The sequence below is a fragment of the Sinocyclocheilus anshuiensis genome, unplaced genomic scaffold (genome assembly GCF_001515605.1).
Source record: "Sinocyclocheilus anshuiensis isolate Anshui unplaced genomic scaffold, SAMN03320099.WGS_v1.1 scaffold1541, whole genome shotgun sequence".
In the NCBI taxonomy this organism is placed as follows: Eukaryota; Metazoa; Chordata; class Actinopteri; order Cypriniformes; family Cyprinidae; genus Sinocyclocheilus; species Sinocyclocheilus anshuiensis.
The window spans coordinates 90891-111802 of record NW_015540952.1 but is presented as its reverse complement, the minus strand read 5'-3'; the positions used below and the strand labels follow the sequence as shown (position 1 = coordinate 111802).

At 38.7% G+C, this 20912-nt stretch overlaps 1 protein-coding gene across 1 annotated transcript in view; it reads left to right on the top strand.

Moving 5' to 3' along the window:
- LOC107689960 (pro-neuregulin-3, membrane-bound isoform-like) overlaps positions 1-20912 on the top strand; it is a 149480-nt gene that overhangs the window by 122843 nt on the left and 5725 nt on the right. The window contains exons 4-9 of the mRNA XM_016488169.1: positions 7750-7823; positions 11958-11987; positions 15085-15187; positions 15864-15990; positions 18975-19087; positions 19469-19657. Coding sequence (XP_016343655.1) covers positions 7750-7823; positions 11958-11987; positions 15085-15187; positions 15864-15990; positions 18975-19087; positions 19469-19657 — 636 coding nt within the window. The remainder of the gene's footprint in view (positions 1-7749; positions 7824-11957; positions 11988-15084; positions 15188-15863; positions 15991-18974; positions 19088-19468; positions 19658-20912) is intronic.

The following is a 20912-nucleotide window of genomic DNA, read 5'->3' as shown; positions in this document are numbered from 1 at the left end:
CTTATTATTCACAGCTAAATTATGAGGTGTAAGCCAACATCATGAATATAGCCTCAAGCAGAACATATCCCAAAATGTGAAGATCACAATGTGATGAGACACAAAATGTAAACACAAATAAACAGCTCTTTGGCAGGGAGACAAAAGGCTTCTAGACAACACAGCATATTTACAAATGAAAAATGGGGCACTGAGGCAAATTTATGGATGGAAAGCTCATTACAGCAAAATTGTGCTTGAAAAACTACCTCCCAAAGTGCTCTTTCTTGCAATCTTATAAATCTATTCTTGTCCTCAGCTGACAGTGATGCATATGTACCAAACATTCTTGTAAACACACCAATATTTTCTTATTTATTCACCAGTGAGTTCCTGGAATAAAAAGTTATTTGTTAAACTTGCTATTGATTGGATTTTGATTTAATTTTCCTACAAGCAAGCCAAGCCAGAGATGTACAGAACATCTCATGCTCTCAATACGCTCTGTACAAATATATATGATCCGTGACACGCCTATAACCTCTCACATAGTATCACAAAAATTTTGCAGTGAATTATAACTGGCACACAGCCAGGTTATGGATTTTAGCCACTACTGAGCTCCTTAAACCTGCTTTTCTTCTTCCCAAAAGCCTGTCCTTGACACATGGAGCTCGGTAGAGATTGGTGACAAGCCTTTCACTTTAGTCTTAGCTGTAACTTTGGCTCAGACGGGTTTAAAATGGCTGCCTTTTACTTTCCATCCTGCGAGGTGGTGGAGAGCGAGTCGGGAGAAACTGGCACACCTCTGTGAGGGAGGACCTTAATCTGTAACCAGCAGATCTATTGTCCTAAATCTGGTAAACGGCCACTCACTAATTAGTGTGTTTCTTTGAGTTAGCATGCCTAGTTTAATTTGTGTGTGTATATTGTGGGACATGCTAGTGAGATCCTGTCCCTCTGAGCACACTCTCATCTTCAATTATTTTAGCTCAGTCATCCAGAATGCCGCTGACAGGATTAACATTGCTCAAGCAAATGTCAGAATCACAAATGTCGCTCACAAAGGCAACGCTGTCTTTATTTACGCAAAACAATTTTAAAACGCCAGAGAGCATCCGCTTTTTTGGCAGCGAGGTCATGTTAAAAAACTTTGCAGTTGGCCGGATGAATAGAAGCGCCTGGCCAGCGATAGAAAATGTGGAGATTGTTTGATCAGGCAAAGATGCGAAAGCTGATGGCTGCCAAAATCCAGTGCCCAAAGCACTTGTGTTCCGTCACGCAAGAGGAAGCACAGCGCCTCTGAACACCAGGTTTGTTAACAGTGCCTGAGAAAGGCTTTCTGCCTTGTTGCTACTTAAAAATCTGCATTATCATACACCTTGATGAATTTGCGAATAATCAGTTTTATCCTCTATATGTTTGTTTGGTCTTCAGACCTTCATAAGAGCCGCTAATTAATGCACCAGATGCTTAAAAGTGCTGCTTTGGCCTGTCTAATTGGCTAACGTCCTTCCCAGTCAAGCAAAGAGTGAATACCTTTAGTAAATTTCCAGGAAAAGTAAAAAAAATGTTTTTTTTTCGAAACTCAGCTCAGATAGACGTGTTTCCCCTGAGTGATCTTACATCTGCTTGTCTTACTCTATACAGGCATTATCAGCCAAGCAGCAGCCGCAGTTTCCATGCTGTTAATATTCCTGACTAAACCGAGATGCATCTCGCCCAGCCCCAGGATATTTTCTGGATATTCTGCAACATCGCAAGCTGTGCAGTGACGGGGGTGTTTAAGTTGAAGCCATGTACCCTGGACCTTTTGCTCCCTGCCACCCCAGGTTAGAGCATGTCACTTTTGTTCAGACGTGGCAGCAGCGGTTTGCCTCTGTGAATATCACTTGCGGGGATGTGAAGACGCCTGCTTGTGCCTTGTGGAGGGAGCTGTCACTAAATGAAGGCAAACTTTCTGAGGATACTTCAGGGAGACACAGAGACCTAAAATGGCATGGTTCTTGTTGACATGGTAAACATATGCCACGCACTTGAAGATTAAACGATGGCTGTGGCATGTTTGAGCCCTTCAGCTTTAACAAGTTAAATATGGTTAAATAACTATGTGTCATCAACGCTAGAAAAAGGCTGACACTATAAATTAGCAGCAACCTGTGAATTCCTGGCCTTGTTAGTATTCTGTGATGCCTTCAAGAGGTTACAATAATGTTAGCATACACTCTATAAAACCTGCAATTTAATTGAAAGCTTCCTTAGGGAAGCATGGCCTGCTTGAAGATATAGCTTCGTCTTTGTGTATCAAGAGAAAACAGTGAAAAACAATATTGACTCAGAGCAAATGTAATTCTGTAATTCCAGTTTCAAGTAAAGAGACGTCCGTCACACAGATAAGATGGCTGCTTATAAAGCATTTGTGTTTGTCTTAAAGAAAAAAGATAAGTGCATTTAATTAGGACTTCAATATGTTCAATACAGCCTCCAGCACTAAAATTTCTATGAAATCTTGATTAGCGTCCTATGATAGCAACCTTCGCCTTAATAACAAGATTGAATTAATAGAAAATTTGCTCTGTACCCATGGAAAAAAAAGTGTATTCAGGAGCAAGCTAACCTGTAATGAGTTGTCAATCAAGTGCATTGATTTTTAGAGAGATGCACCTCTGAATCCGTGGAACGATTTTCCTTAGCAGGGCGTTAATGGACTCTGAGGCTTCAGAGATTCTTAGCAACATTTACCATCTCGTTGGCAACAATGCCCATCGCTCTTATTTTCAGATACGTTTCTGTGGTTGCGTCAAATCCAGTGGGCACTAAGCCCACAAACACGACAAGTTACCATGGTGAACATTACCACAGAGATGCAGAACCACGTCTCATCGGCATGTTGATTCCATCAGTGTCCACCTCTATCCTCCCCTGCAGGGGAGTAGCTAATTAAATAAAATGGCATGATGAATACATCAAAGCGGCTTGATTAAAAAGGAAAGGATTAACCAGAGTTTATATATAAAGACTGAGAGACTGAAGAATGATGGGAAAGACAATATCGCAATTTAACAGAATTACACTTATTGCCCTGACTGCAGAAGGGCCATGTAAATGATATTAAGGAGGATAAGCTTTTAAACACCTCTGAGACAGACGCTCTCACAGCTTCATTGGATTATCTTGCCATATCTGATGAAAAATAAGATATTCATGCTTTCATTGTAAAGAGACAGGCACTGGCAGTTCAGTTTCGGTGTCTTTGCACATGTGCCGGCTTGCGTCATGATGTGGCGTGTTAGTGAGATGATCCTTGTGAACATATGCGCACTTTCACACCAGATCACACCAACACCAACCTGAACAATCCATCATCACTGACCTAAAAACAACCGCATAATGTGATGTGTGACAAAAAAGCATTTAGTTCCCAGTGACACCTGTGTGACTGTTAGTCTGACAGGAACAGTCTAGTGTTGTGTGAGCAACTGGAAACCAGTCCTGTTTTATTTACCCAACTATGATCGCCCTTTTATGAGAGCCTCACCGAATAGCACCTGTCTGTGTGTGTGTGTGTATGTGTGTGTGTGTGTGTGTGTGTGTGTGTGTGTCAGTGTCAGAGCTGTGAAGTCACATGTGAAGATGGCCATCAATGTCTCTAACTTATTCTCATCCTCCTTCCATGTGCCCTTCAGACAGTTGCTGATCCTCACACTGGTGGATAGACTCCACACAAACTGTTTTGTGACACAACGCTGTGCTTCCTCTTATCTCTAACCAGGGCTCTTCCATGACAATACCGTCGTCAGGAGAACTCCCGGTTGAGTGTTTGCGCTTCCGCAAGTAAAAGCTTAGGGGACTTATCTACTCATGCGTGATTACCATTTTAATAGGTTTATTTTCAAGTCGAGGTTTTGTAGTTTAAAAATAATGTTAAAAGTAGAAAAACTCTTAGTTTAACAAAGCTCAGGGTAAATGTATAAAAAGAAGATTCCTAAAAGAAGATACATTGATTCTTTACTGTCTTGCTTGTTTCTATACAGTATTTCATATGTGGGGTTTTATTCATCTACAGGCCCGTTCGGCCCTTTTAAATGTTAGAATATAAAGTATTTTCACACTCTCTCTAGTTATTTTTCGTAGTTCTTTTTTGCCCTGAAATGAATGTGTTTAATGTGATGGAAAAGGCAGTGGAAATTACATTTTTACATTTTTGGGGAAAAAATAATCATTTGTCTTGCTAAGGCTAACTCTCCTAAATACACATAAATAACTATTTGAATGAAAAATATTATTAAAAATTACTAAAATGTAATACCATTTTCATTGTTATGTCATATATTATAGCATTATATATATATATAAATATACATAGATTATTAAATATATATATATATATGTGTGTGTGTGTGTGTGTGTATATATATATTATTTTAATTCTATTTAATATTATTTCCATTGTGCATAATGTATATAATATTATAATACAAACATTTGTCATATTTCTGCTTTTGACAAAACTTTATTAAGGGTATAATTGCTCAGAGTGGTGGAAATGATGGCACGACTGTAGAAGAGTCGGAATATTTGAATTATTTTTTTAAATATTAGAATAATTGATTTTCACACAATAATGGATGTGGTTTATGTTTATTTCATTATTTGCTTAGTTTATCATAATTTAATATGAAATAATTCATATTTTTAAGATGGATAGTTTCATAGTTTAATATTGCAAGTCTGAGTCTGGGACAAGGGTAAAAGTTAATAATAAATGGCATTTGACAAGTAGCTAAATAAGGCAATTTTTATGCAAAAAAAAACAAAAAAATTGTAATCTGTTAATTTGAACTGAAGTCAACCCCTGGGACATAGACATGCCCAGAGTTGAAGAAACACTTCTTGAAGAGGATAGGGAACTGGTCCTTGTTTGTGTGCTGAATTTTATAAGCGAGGTTTGTCTCGCAAACAAACATCCTGAATGGTGAAGTGGGCATCAGTCAATGTCATTCAACAAATGAAATTATTCTGTTGCAATGCCCACTTTCCCCCTCCCTTTCTGCAAACCCAGACAGATACATATGAATATGTATTGGCCGTGTGATAATATAGAAGCCAGCTTTTTCTTAAACAGCACTTTTTTTGACAGGGATGCTGGGTAAGGGAACAATTGAACAGAGATTGTTTCCAATACTTGCCTTATTTTAGCCTCTCTATTCATCAATAATACTAGAGGATGTCAGGATCAGATTGCGCCTTATTTATAGAGGAAAGTTGTCACAGGATCTTGAGGAGGGATGACAATATGGTTGTGTAAATGTGTGTTTGTACAGTATGTGGGTAGCATATACAGCACCCACATGCAAGTCACAAGCTCAGTCTGTTATGTGGGAGCTGTTTGACAGGGAGGAAAAGAATACCACCACGCACATCCCACTCGTAGACACACTTTCCTGCACAAACAAGCTCACCTGTTTACTCCAACTTACATCCACGTACCTTCAAAGGCGAAGTGTATTTTCTGAGCCACCATAATCACCAAATGCTATTGCAAAAATAATGATTGTTTCCAAAGAGGTTTCCCTCTGAAAACTCTGACCATCTGCCATTAGTCAGGAAAGCAGAGTGCCCCACCCCCTAACTCATGTCACAGTCACTGTTGCCATGCAAGGCAAGTCGGAATTCTCAAACAAACAGAACAATGTTTTGATAGGGCCACAGAGACACAGTGTTTACACTTTTCAGGGAAATCGCCCCACTAATTGCTTACTTTTAGTTGTCTCTGCATATTAACCTGGGACAGGAGTATTTTAACATCGAAAAAATTACACACTTCAGCATTAATTAACAAGTTGGGCGGTAGTCCTGCTCATTGCCTTGGCCTCCTTCGGGGAAGATATATCCTTTCTCTCTTTTTCTCTCTAGCTGTAATTTAACCAACGGGGGCAAGATCATTGATGCCAAGCAACATGTCCTTGAATGATAATGAAAAGCCACGAAGCAGATGCAGAAATTCTTGTTTACAATGTTGTTTACTCTGTAGGCACCTCGAATGTCATAAACACATGTGCACACATTGATTTTCCTTTCCTCCGATACCAAGTAAACAATGATGCAAGAAATCATTTGTCGGTTTGTTTTCTCGGCATACGCCTAAATGCTCTACAGTATCGTCTAACAAAAATGAGAGAAAAGGGGAGAAACACACAAATAGGCTGCCGACAGTCACGGCCATCATTCTTCCATCAACGCGTGAGACAGTGTTAACCAGGCGGTGAGCTAACAGAGCGCGAGGGAGCAGGAGATGAGACCGCACTTCATGCTCCTCACCTATTTCCATGACTGTAATTACAGTCTAACCATGTTTTTCCCAATTTGCAGTCATTTTTTCAGACTTTTCCGTTTCTTTCAGCAAACCTCAGTCATGCTTCTCAAAGCCACACAGACAGGACTGAGTCAAGTCAGCTGTCGCACACACACTGCAGACGAAGCCATATGAAATAACATCAAGATCATTCTGTTAAGCATTTATCGGATGGTTCTCAGCCTGTATGCTTTTTGTTTCCTTTTATGAAGTGTCATTATCATGGTATGCCTCATCAAAATTATGTTAGCGTTGCACAGGAGAGAAGTGATCACAGAGGCAGATCCCAGAATAGAAAAATTTTCTGGTAAACATGTGCTGAATAAAAGATGCAAAGCTGCTGGTAAATGGGGAGTATGTGTTTGCACCATCGGAGGTGTGTTGTATTTATATTTACGCAGGGGAAGACTACAGTTGTTGGAAGACGTAAGATCTAAAAAAAAAATGCAAAGAAAGGGCGAGAGAGACTGAGAGAGAGATTAGAAGATGTCTGAAATGCTTTAGCTGGAGGGCAGCTAGTGTTCTCTGTGGTTCTTCTTCACACGGATTCAGAACACATTGCTACTTTTGGAAGAAGTCCCGTTTCAAATAGATCTCACAGTAAGAGTCTAGTCAAATGTCGCCTCCTTTTCCATACGGTCCCATAGCTCAGTGGGGATGTGACATAAATGTCAAGACTGTGTTATCTGTGCGAGTGCAGGCACCACTGAGCTCTGGACAGACCCGCCCTGTTATCCCTATTTTTCTTCTTCTTTCTTGTCCCTATCACCCCTCCCTCTTTTACTTCCTGGTCTTTTTCTGCATGAGGCTAATTAATAACATTTCTGGATATTGTGATTTCTAATGCTGAGTCAATCTCTCTCTGAAAACGACAATGATGGATGGACATGTGGACGCAGTATTATGAATGCCACTTCTGTATTCTAAATGGGTTGGCATGACATGTCAAGCAGTGACTGCGGTGCCCTGCAGTGTGACATGCTCCAACTAGAACTTTAAACATTTTTTCTACTTACTGTATAATTAGATAATGCTGTTTTTATGACTTCATATTAGTTGAGAGATTGCATGTAATATTTGGACTCTTAAAAATGCATTTGTCACACCACAGAGGTTGTTCACCCCAAAATTCTGTCATCATACTACATAAAAGAAGATATTTTGAAATATGTTTATCTCCATACAATGAAAATAAATGGGGTCCGTTGACTTTGAATGTATGGACAAAAACTTTCACTTTTGTGTGTGAGTAAATGATGACTGCGAAAACTTTTGTCACTCTTGATCAATTTAATGTATCCTTGCTTTAATATGTATATAATTCCAATGTTCCAACTGTTTGTACAATAAAATGAAAACAACCAGGTCATTTATATTTCTACACTGAAATGTTGAACATTCTTCTTCTTTTGCAGGTGTAAAGAGGGTTACCGTGGACTTCGTTGTGACCAGTTTGTCCCGAAGACAGACTCCATCTTATCTGACCCAAGTATGTATTTTTGTCACTGTATGTTTACTTGAAGGTAAAATATGAGGGAATCTATTCTTTCCTGGGCTTAATACATGGACACAGGAAAAATTAATGTCGTTTGAATAAACACAAAGTTATTGAGTTATTTCCTACTAGTAACAAAATGCTTCATGATACAGCAAACCAAAGATGAGAGAACGTAATTTACTTCGTTTACTTGCTTTCCGGTCTTAGTTTCAGAAGTTTCCTGCCTCTCTAGCATCAGGTGAGTCTCTTAGCCTCCAGGGCTGAGAGTTCTCTGTCATTTTCTCAGAACCGTGTATTGCTTAAGTAGTTAATTATACTTCTCGCTCTAAGTGCTGAAATTGCCATCACCCTACAATGCCACACTCTCATGAAAATCAGAAAGCATTTGCATATGCTATTTTCTCTATGGTAAAGCTGATCTCTAACTCTGCAAGAGCAGAATTTTGTTTAGTGTGACAGATATAGTGCGTAACTTGTTCACTTTCATTGTCCTGCTACACAATGTGATTGCAGACTCTAACAAGGCTGAAAATGGCTACGAAATGTTATCAAGTGACTATTTTTCATGAAGAGTACATTTCCCCTGCCATTACTGAAGTCCCTGAATGAAAGTAATTGCTTTGCTAATTTTAGGTCGATGCTAAAGTCATTAGCCATTTCTGTGCCAGATGAGCGTCTCACAGGTTAAAAAAAGGACTTTGGAGCATAAGTAGCCAAAGGGAAGTTCAGTCACTGAAAAAGCTGTCAAAGAAAGATCTTTGCTTTCTTACAGGATGGTATTGGAGAGATTTGTGAAACCTCACAAAGCCTTGATTCATAAACTCTTCTTCCTGTGACTCAACTTTCCGAGAGCTAATATACCGATATGAAAGGAAGTCGAAGCCTAGGAAGGAGAAAGCGGAGAAAAGAGCTGTCCAGCACACAGATGAATCTGCAACGAGACTGTTTCTCAGAATGGCTTATGTTGTATGAATTGTCTAGCTTTTGGGGAGTGATCTTTTACAGCGAGTGAGACGGCAACCTAAACTCCCATTTAGTGCACTTTGAGTTTCTGACCCCACTGAGTGGCTGGTAATGGGATCTTTCTGTAGCCTTTCTGCCAAGGCCAACTTTGTGTCCCTGATACCTCTCTTTCATATCTGATTTTCTCAATGAGAGCATTCATATCACTGCTATCCATCATGCCCTGAGATGGAGCCCTCATCTTTAGCAGTGCCATCATCTTCTTCATGGATACACCTACACAATCCTGCTGGTATTGCCTCCTCCACCCTCCTATTGACACCGTTTAGCATTACAGCAATTTTAGGCCAGTGCTGTTGCAAATCTGCTAAATGTGTTTTTTCATCCATCTATACAACATTGATAGAGATGAGCCAGTTAATCCAGATTATGCTTGAATTACAATCCATTCCGGCCATGAAAACAAACACATCAGGCTTTGGAGCGGCCCGCATGAGTAGCAATCACAGTACTCAATATCTTTTATCTACTATTTTTTCATAACCTATTATGTTTTCAATGTATCTTTATTCCAACCTGTAGAGGCCAATGTTTGTTTTTCCCATTCTTAGTTTGAGCCTGATGTGTATGGCTCAGTGCATCTTTATTCACTTAACCCACCAAATGAGCCACAAATCACCCCCTGGGGGCGGCTTGGCTTTATCTGCCACCTAGTCTTTTGTCCCCTGAGCTTTTTCACAATCTATCTCTGCTCAACACACTAGCACAAATCATCCGTCGACTGTCGTTTTTGTCTCCATATCGACTACCACATAAGAGATGATCCAAAGAGCCTTGCTTCTGCTTGGCCCCTACCTCCCCCCAGCTCCCTGGCATGAGAAAACACTGCGGGTCAGTGTCTGCAGAAACACCACTGCTCAATATGAGGAATTTTGACTGCACTGTATGAGAGGTTTTAGAAGTGTAATTCACCCAAAATTGAAACAATTCTCACCTTCATGCTGTTCTAAAGCTGTATGAATTTCTTTCTTCCACAGAACACAAAAAGAGAAAATTCGTTTTTATGCTCTTTTGGGGACAGATATTTTTAGGCCATAAAAACAATGCATAAAAGTATCATCAAAAGTGGTATCGTGCACTATATTCCAATTCATTTTAAAGCCAAATTATAGCTTTTTGCAAAAAACAGAGAAGTAGTGTTGTCTGACTCATGAACAAATCACTCTTTTAAATTGAATCTATTGTTTGATTTGGTTCACAAAACTGATGTAAATGATTTGTTCACATCTTACTCATTTGGTTCTCATGTTCTGATTCCCTAATCTGGTTGTAGTGGCTAAAAAAAAGGAGTTTGGTTAGTGAAGCCGTTCTCCAAGCTGTGGATAAACCCGGGATTCAGCCGGTGACTCAAGAGAGACTGATTTCACGACTGGCTTGCTCAGGGGACAGCGGCCCCTCTCATTTAAGTATTTATCTCTCGAGCATTAAGCTATGTAAGTAAGCTGCACAAAGGAGCTTTCGCCTGTTGCTCCAACTAACGGAAGGATTAAGGATTTGATTAATTTTTGTAGTTCTTCCACTGAATCTCTGAGTGACTGACCAGCTATCATTCAGTGCGCTGGGTCCCATCTCTCTTCGATGGCGTAAATGTCTCCCAAGGGTGACAGGACAACGGCTGGAAGGTTGTGGTTTATGGGAACAGTACATCAGGAACTTGCTGCCAGGATTCGAGGAATGCATGCATATCCGTGCTTAATGACTTTGTGTGTGTGGCTCATGACAGCACAGCGATTATGACTGAATGAATGTGGCAGTTATTGTGGGCAATCAGAGGCAGCCGCAGCATGAATGGGCCAAGCAATGCTGGCAGAAGGGATACGACATAACCGCTGGATCATCACCTGGCCCTTTTGTCTCACAGAGCTGTTGTGTTTTTTTTTTTTTATCTCGCCGTATACCACAAAACACTGTGAATTCAAAAGGCCCAGAGGAGAGACACTGTGCAAAAATCTCGGGTAGGAATATATCCAACAATTCTGCTTACATTAGCATTTAAAACAACCTTTAAGCGATTCCTCATACTTCATTGTGCCTGCGCTATGGTGTGGCTGCCAGTAAACAAGGGTTCTGTCCTTATTCACCATGAATTTAAATCATAAGCAGGAATTGGCAAAAACTACCATTCCTTGCATTCTCATTAAGAACCGCTGCACAACCTCTTCGAAAGGAAAAAAAAAAATAGACATTTCGGCTCATTATTTTCTCACAGATCATGTTGAAATCGCCGCATGAATATATGCAAAAATTGAGGCTACATGTGGCGATTCATCATTTGACAGAAGGTTTTCTGTCACTGTGTTTGATCACTGTGTTTTAGTAAGTTTAGTATGTCCACTAAAATAATCTTTCTCGGGCAAGTCGCAGTCTATTTAAAAACCTTAGACCACCTCTGTCAGAAAAGCAATTAAGTGTGAGGGTTTCATTTTAATTTAAATGAGATTATATTACAGTGGCGTGAAAAAGGGGACTATTCAAATGAAGAGAGCATGAGTGTTCTTCTCTTTATCAGTACCAGCAGTTCTGAGGCTTCAGTGGAATAGAGGAGAGAGAGAAAGAGAGGGAGTGACTGCATTTACAAAGGCGATTTGCTTGTGCGGTGCTCTGCTGGAGAAGACTCCCTTAAAGAGGAGGCATATTGGTTGAAGCTTTCGGATGAATTAATACAATTTTGGAACTAAAAAAGACAATTATAAGCATCTCCTGGGCATTACAGTTGACAAAGAGGCATTTCTAAAGCCTGTCTCTGACTAAATCCAGCTTCTCTTGGGGAGCATGTCTTTTCTACAGGCAACTAACAGGCCTTTATGTGCTTTATATTATAAACTGCTTCTCCCTCTTCAGTATTGTGGTTGCTTGTATCTTGGGTAATCAAGAGAAAGCTATTTTTGTTGCCGAAACGATGCCACTACAGAAGCTTTTCTCTTTCTGAACAATGAGCAGTTTTAGTTGACAAAACTCGCTGGCTTTTTATTCACGGTTATTATCTGGGTGATTTAATATGTCTGTGTTTGTGGAAATCTGTATGATAACATCTCTCTCCTTGTTTCTGTCTTTCTCTCCATCTGTTTAACCACTTTTCTCTTTTTTTATTACTCCCTGAAGCAGCAGATGAGCTGGGCATTGAGTTTATGGGTAAGAAAATGTATTTTTTATTATTATTATTATTATTTCTTTAACCCCTTTTCTTTTCTCCCTCATTAACATGCGCACAGAAGTAGTGATATGAAATAATTCTGGAAAATTCTGTAGTGTGACATGCTGTACTCTATCTAATATATATAATTATATATAATTATATTTTTGCATATTTTATTTTTATATCATTTACTATTAATTTTCTATATAATTTTAAAGATTTTATGACCACATTTGAATTAAGAGACTTGAATTGAGATGCATTCTTCGCACTGCAAATCCATTTAAATGGTAAAAAAAACTGTGATTATAAATGGTTAAAAAGAATTTAAGACAGGCTCTTTCCCATATAACTTCCTATAAATTTAAATCTAGCATTAGCAAAAAATAAACACCCACAGGCTTCACCTCTCATTCTTGACCAGCATTAATGTATACAAACACACATGATGCTCTCTGTTCCTCACAAAAGCTTAATGTTCTTGAGTTTCCATGGAAACAGAACAAAAGAAATGTATTGTAAAGGCACAGGGCAGCATCTGTGTGGTTGATGTGGTCTGTGTGGCTTGTGCGCATACATGTGTCTGCTTGTGTTTGTCTGTGAGTGTTGCTATGTGTGTCGCTGTTAATTACAGCAAAGTCCCAAGGTGTGCACCTTGCTGAGGTGGCATGTTGCATAGCAAGTCTCTGGGGATGAGAAAAATCACACAGCCAAGTGCTAAAGAGATGCCTTTACCCTGGCAAACCACAGTATCCACAGACTTAAAGTAGTGTCAACAAACAGAAGCCCAAAAAACTGCTGTGAAAATGAATTTTCCACAGGCTTTCTCCCCTTCTGCATCCACACCCCCTACCCGACCGTCCTTTCTCATGTGCCTAACAACTGAAAGCATTTCTTTAAGTGAACGAGTGATTCCTGTGAAGTTTTCCATTAGTTGTGCTTCACACGCTCGCCTCAAGATTTCCTCAAAAACTGTCAGAGAAGGAGAGATAGTTAAAGTGGAACTGATATGCATTTCTGCTTCTCGGAAATGACTGCCTCAGTGATTTTAATCTGGATGGTGAGCGAGTCCAGTTGTGGCCATTATGGAGCGTTTTCCATGAGAGAGAGAGATGGGAGGGGGGTGTTGAGAATGGTCAGCTCTGTGCATTTGTGGCATGAGAGAGCATTTCAGTCACGGGTGTGTGTTTGTGAGGGAGTCAAGCCATCTGCTCGCAGAGACTCTCCACCAAACCAGGGCTCAATGTCCTGTGAGAACCAGTGTTCAGTCTCTGCTATCCCATTAGCTGTTCTTGGTTTTCCACAGACATGATGCTAGACTGTTTTGGATGGTCATTTTCTGCTCCTGTACACAAAGATAGATCTATATAGATTATTTACTGATTCTGGTGTACTAGAACTAGCTTTGAAGAACAAAGCTCAGACCTGAATCCCTTTGAACACTTTTACAATTAATTGAATCGCAGGATATGAGTCACACAGCAAATCTCAGCATTGATGTTCTGACATCGAGTGAAACTTCTCCCAGATGAATACAAGTTGTTAGGGAGGATCAACTCCTTACTAATCAGGGTTATGATAATTTATGTGTGAATTGAGAATGCTTTTTTCAAATCCAATACATGAAAGTTTCATTTATAACCAGAAAAGCAAGATTTGGTCGAGTTAACTGTGAACGATGGATTGACAATGCCTTATTTGAAAGTTTACAATTTCTTGATGTCAGAAGGTTTTATAGGCTCTACAGACAGACAAGCAATAGTTTTCATTTCATGGACCAAGATGGAAAAACACTTCCCTGTTATTTAAAAAAAAAAAAAAAGAATTCAGTAAATTCCACTTCCTGTAAGGGCTGGTCGATATAGCTAAAAAAATTATAAACGATATAATGTTTCATATAGTTCGATATCGATAATTATTGACATTTTTTATAACCTTTTTTAAAACAAAAAGCAATAGAATTTTTTTTATTTTTTATTTAACCACTGTATTTATAATTAACACAATTTATTGAGACAAACAACACATATTTTTTGTTTTAACAATCAAACACAATAAAAATTAAACAAATATCTCATTTCTAATGTTTTATATGCAGATTAAATAGGTCTTTATTGTACAGGTCTAATTGACTCCCGAGGCCACAGGAGGGCGCAATGAGCAAAATAATGCAGCGCATTTAAATTGTCAACACAAGGAAGCAACTCTATAAAAACGTGCATTACGTCTAAATTAACTCATAAAAATCAAATATAATTTCGTAAATTGCATAAACAATTATGAACAAAACAGCATCATGTATTTATGCATTGCTTAATCCAAAGAGCCGAAGCATTTAAAAACATATGAGACGCAGTGAAAAGGAATAAACCTCCACAAATTCGTGACGTGTTTTCTAAAAGTTTAAACTGGTTTAACTTTGCATGGCTTTCTATACATCTCTTCTGTGAGACGCAAGTGCAGCAGTCATATTTGTCTGTCTAAAAAATGCGCTGTAGATGCGTTCTGTGTGAATGTCTTGGTTTTGGTTTTAATCCATTCAAGATCTTCTCCGCATTGAGCTTCTATATGTACGTGCCAATATCGTGCGCTATATCAAACAATTTTTCTATAGATATCGAAGGTGTACTGTCGATAAATATCGATACCATTTTATCGTCCAGGCCTACTTCCTGTAATTCAAATACAGTTCAGTAGTGCTGGTTGCCCATGAACCGATCATTAGGCCGATTCTTCAAGCCTGCCTGACCTCTGACACAAATGAATGTCTAGCTGACAGCTCCCTGCATGTTTCTCTGCTGTCTGTCCCTGATCATCAAATCAAATGTAATTGTGCACATGTTTGCATGCTAGTTAAATATGCTGAAATGATAGAACTAGCAGATTAATTCTGAGATGGTCCCTTTTCAATTGTCTCTTAAGTTCTCTTGCACTGGGAATGTTTCCATTATTGTGGCATTGAATTTTTTTTTTTTTTTACAACCTATAAGAGCCAATTAGCTACACAAGATTCTTTTGTTCAATCAAGACTGGCATAGTGATGACTGTGAATAAAGCCTGAAGTGTGTGCTACTGTATTGTCTGTCTTTTCAGAGAGTGCAGAAACCTATCAGAGACAGATATTGTCCATCTTCAGCATAGCCATGGGGATCAGCCTGCTGGGATTGGCTTGCATGGCTCTTTACTGCAAAAACAAGTGAGTCCCAATCATCCTTGGAATTTGGAATAACATTGTTTCAACATAAGTCTGAGTGTATTTGGTTTTTGAAGGTAATATAAATAATAACAAATAAAAAGACAATCAAAAATTAATTAAAATTGCAATTCATACATACAATGGCTTGTGCCTCTTCTATGATTTCCTATTTAAAAATGAAATTCTTGAAAAGAAAACATTATTTAGTAGTTTGGCATAATCTTTTATTGTTGTTTCTTAGAAAATAAATATTTTAACAAAACTACTTCCCTGCTTATTAATATTTGAAAAGCTGTTTTTCTTTGGTCTCGCGTGCCAAGGTCTCATGAAATATCGAAATAATTTCAACATTTTCGTGACAAGGGAAGGTTTGTAAAATGTCATATGATGCAACTCCCCAAAAACAATATTTTTTAAATGAATAATTTATGATATTTGTAGTGAGAAAAAAAAAGTTTTCTTTAAAACATTTTTTAAAGTAATGTGTACACTCATGTTTTAAGACATAAGGAATATTTTTTAAATCATACAAAACCAACATGAATATAAAAAGTACATTTGTAAAAATTTGTCGCAAACTAAACTAGATTGTTGCTTTTCTCTTATGTTTCACTGACCCGAGTCTCATTACAGAAAATTACATTTTGTGGTTTAAAAATGTGTTAACACTTTGCAGGAGACAAAGAGAGAAGCATAGAGCCCATCTGACTGAAAATCGCAACTTGAGGGACTGTACTATCAATACCTCGGGTCTCATGTCTAAATCCAGCCCCAGACTGGAGAGCACCCTCCAGCTTCAAAAGGTGACGTCTCGCAGCTGCTGTTTGTTTATGTCCAAGAGAGCCAATTTGCATGAAGTCCCCATTTGTGCTGACAATACACATAATGATCGCTTGTCCAAAAAAAGCCTACACCTGTGCATATACCAAATATATACATGTACAGTTGGAAATCAAGTCACCCACATGTGCTGTTATGGATATTCAAATAAAGTCCCCTGTAATGAATACAATTGGCCAGCAGGCAGTTGGAGGAATGATGCCCTCCACGGCTTTACTGCTTTCCCACCTGCTCCGAAGATCCCTCAAGCTGACAGAAATAACACTGCATGCAGCTTGGGGAGTAAACACTGCATCTATCTGATGCAACAGTCAAAGGCAGCCAGCCACCTAGCTGATGAAGAACTGGATGAATAGAGTTACATTATCCAAACTGGAAAATCAGTCTCTCTCTGCTGCCACTTGGCGGTTCATTCTCATCCCATACACAAATGTTGATGGCTCATGTTCCAATGTGTGTCATCAGGTCCAATGAGAGTGAGTAATCAAGCTTAAATTATTCCCAATGGTTTACATTTACATTTCTTTACAGATGCTTTAATACCAAAATCATTTATATGAACATGTATATAGTGCGTAAATGACACAGGGTGCAGCATATCAGATCAGTGTCTCTTGCTAATCCAAGCATGCACAGCAAACCTTTAATTGGACTTCTTATATAATCATCACCAATATCTGCTGAGTTAGTAGCAGACGACTATAAAATTAATTTAAGAAGAGGCTGATAGGGAGAGCTCCAATCTTTTGTTCAGACTTCACTTGAATTTTGCATGTTTCACCCCTCCTTCAGAATTTTTTTTACAATTACAGCGGCAAGCAAAGCTTCTGTTCTGCTTCTCTTCCTCTGAGTTTTCTCACCCTGCTGAGGCGATGAAAGGGTGGTCAGAAATCATCCAATTTTCTTATTGGAGAGAAGAACAATGCTAACAGGTCCCCAAGGAAGCAGCAGTGTTAGATGGACATGCTTTTTCAGCTGTAAGGCCCCAAACTACTTTAAAGTCAAACTCAATCATTTTAATGATGTTCCACGAGAAAGGCAGAGGGAGGGAGATTTCACTAACTGGAATAACTGCATTATCTGTCTTTTCCAGCTCTAGCAACATTTGGGGCGAGTGGGGGTCTTGGGTTACTTATTGCTGGCTGTTCTTGGATAGCTGGGTTGTTGTTAGATAATGGCTTTGATTTTAAGAGGGGACTTAAAAAAATAGTTTAGGAATTCATTAATGTTATCTTGTCTGAGATTAATTCCTGACTGGGGAAGTCGAAAGGAAGAATAATCAGAGTGTGTCTCGTTTAATCTGCAGTTTAAATGTAAAGTCTAATTAAAGTGGCTTTCCCTCACTGAGGGACCTGTATATCACTGAGTGAACATTTCTATGTGGCCACTCTTCAGAACTTCATGATCCCTTTATTTTGTCTTTGGCCTGTGTGTGTGTTCCTATATTTATCTGTCTGTACAAGTGAGGGGAAGTGAGATGAGATGCTGTACAACACTAATAAAACACAAGAGCAATCATAGGTGTCATTTACGGCTGGTCGTGTCCACACCACTTCATGAAATTGCTTGCAGCAGCGATGTATATAATACAGAGGAAGCATCTTTAATTGCTGAGCAAGAGTTTTCATTTTGTTAGTGTGTGTTATAACGAGTGGCAATCCGGCGCTGGAATTAGATTTTAATGTTTTGCCGAGTGGTTGTTGCGGTTGTCATCATTGACAGTGTTCACATGGCTCCCAGATGCACGCAGCTCACTATCCGTTCTAGTTAAGTCATGAAACAAAATCAAACAAATGTGTTCCCATTACTATTCAAAAGTGAAAGAAAGAGTGAATATTTTTATTCAGTAACGACGCATTAGATTGATCAAAAGTGACAGTGAAGATATTTTTAATGTTACAAAAGATTTATATTTCAAATAAATTATTTTCCTTTGAGCTTTCTTTTCAGCAAAGATTCCAAAAAAACATGTATCATGGTTTTCACAAAAATATTAAGTAGCTCAACTGTTTTCAACCATGATAATTATATTAAATGTTTCTTACGCACCAAATCAGCATATTAGAATGATTTCTGAATGATCATGTGACACAGGCGTAATGGCTGCTGAAAATTCAGCTTTGCCATCACAGGAGTGAATGACATTTTAAAATGAATTAAAATGCATTTTAATTGGTAATTATATTTCACATTATGATTGTTTTTACTGTATTTTTGATCAAATAAATGCAGCCTTGGTGAGCATAAAAAGCTTCTTTCAGAAACATTTTAAAAATTGTATCGACCCAAGACTTCTGAACGATATTTTACATCCCCTGCAGTTCAGCTGCAATTTAAATTAATTTAAATAAGTTATATTAGGATGGACCCTGAACCAAACGGGAAAAATCTTGCTGGACCAACAAGCCGTATTCAGGCCTCAGTTGCTGTTTTATGCATTCATCTAATGACCTACAAAACCACGGCCCGACAGTAGCAGATATAGGAATGAAGCTGTTGAATTAAATGTCACAGAATTATTCAAGTATGTGAACTTGGTTAGAAAGAGTGATTTCTCCCTCAACCCAGTGTGTAATTATAGTTTATCAAATCAATGTGCTATTGAAATGGTTTTTTAAATGATTTTATGGACATTTCTAATCGCAATGTTATGCTCACATTTCAAATTTGACTAGGGTATGAACAAATGCTTTACTACAGAGCTGATCTGTTTAATCAAAAAGATCACTTGAAATAGATTTTGCATATCCTAATTAATGTTCAGGTTTCATTTCACTCAGCTAACTCATCCACTCATCTCACTCTCACTTTGGTTACTAACACCCATTAAACATTCACACATGGATGAAAATGACGTCATCAGTGAGGTCATATATAGTGAGGTCATCCACTATATAGTTTTGTTCGTCTGCAATAATATATTTTATTTCCCTGTTCGTCTCTACAGAGCAGAAGAGCCCATGGTTTCTCCTCTCCGCAGGCGGCCAACATAGTTCTCAGCAGCTCTAAAGTTTCCCTACCAAATCATAATCGCAGTCTCTCCATGGGGAAGCGCTGCAGGTACTTTCCCAGAGCTTCACATCTATTGTAAAACTTCTGACACTCTGTCCCTCTTCACAGAAGTGAAAGCAACGGAGGAAGAAATTTAATCAGCTTTCAATATGGCACCATATGTTAACGTCAAAAATGAAACACTTAAAAGAATTATAATAATTGTAATTGGTAGCAACCATGATAATTAGCATTTCCGAATAATTTTTTCCACAATAGTAATTTACTAGCATTGATTTATAGAAAGAATCTAACAACAGGGCCTGAATTAATTATCTTGAATTCTAGCATTGGAGCCATGTGCTAACCTAAAGCTGTCTCATATAAAATCTTTGAAAAAATCTTCGATCTTTGTCTCCTCACTTCGGAAGCTTTTTTCTGTTTCTACAGAAGCTGCTCCTTCTCCTCAAGCCCTGCCCTAAAACACAAGGTAACCAATTATCGAGCTGTCTCAAAGTGGACTCCGCCCATCTCTAGAGCAGGCCATCATCTCAGTGGAGGATCTCGAGATTCTCTTCATTCCTATAAACATCTCCAGGAAGTGGAGGTCAATGAGGTGATACCACAATCTTTGAGATGGTGAGCAATAAAATGCAACAAATTGCAATGATTTCTCTTTTTTTAAAGGGGTCCTATTATGCTTTTTCACTTTTTCAACTTTAGTTAGTCTGTAATGTTGAGCATAAAAAAGATCTGCAAAGTTCCAAAGTTCAAAGCCCACTTCAAAAGGAGATATTTAACAGAAATCACTTTTCAAAAACTACAATGAACGACTCGTTTGGACTACAATGCATATTTTCCGGGATTTGTGATATTGCAAATATCGACGAATGGGATGAGACCTGGTTGAGCTGCACTAGAGAAGGCAACGAGTGTTTTCACAGGCAGACGAACTTAAAGTGGTTACAATCATCCGGGTTTAAAGGGGTCATCGGATGCCCATTTTGCACAAGTTGATATGATTCTTTAGGGTCTTAATTAAAAGTCAATAACATACTTCGGTTAAAATTTCTCAATGTTAGTGTAAAAAACACCTCTTTAAACCTGTCAAAATCAGCTCTGTTTTTATCAAGCCATTATAGTCCATGTTGCTTTAAATGTTAATGAGCTCTGCTGGCACCACCCCTCTCTTCCGAGCTGCTCTCAGAGAGACTGTTTACTTTAGCTGCATTCATCGTGAAACTTGCTAATTAGCACATTATTAGGAAAGGCGATTTGCAAAGATTCATAAAAAACCCTTATACTCACTTCTTCTGTAGATGAGGCTGGATCACGAATGATTCGCGTGAACATAGACATTTAGGCAGTTCGGGAGCGGTGCACTCACTTCAAAGCGAAAGTAACGTTAATCCTCTGCGTCTTCAGTGGCTCAGATGTCGGGAGTAAATGACGATTGCTATATTCATTATTACATCCAACAATAAAGCACCTCAATCGCTTAATCGGTGACATCTTGTCTTCCCCTGCACCGGAGTCGACACAATGGCAGACAGCTCACTCAGGGCTGGTCTTAAGGTAAGATGGACTTGTCAATCAACTGTCGTGGGAGTGGCCTGTGCAGAACTACTTCATTCTGACAGGAACCTCAGAACAGCCTGATTTGAGAAAGGGGATTTTAAAATAGGGATTTAAAAAAAAAACACTGGGTGGATTTTTATAATTATAAGATGGATGTGTACACACACTTCCAACATAAATTTATGTTCAAACAACTTGAAAAGTTAATTTTGCATCCGATGACCCCTTTAAGTCGTGCTCAAATTGATTAGATTTTGACGCAATATTTACACTTGAAGCTGGCAGGTGGCTATGGTAAGGGGCATGACATTTCCCG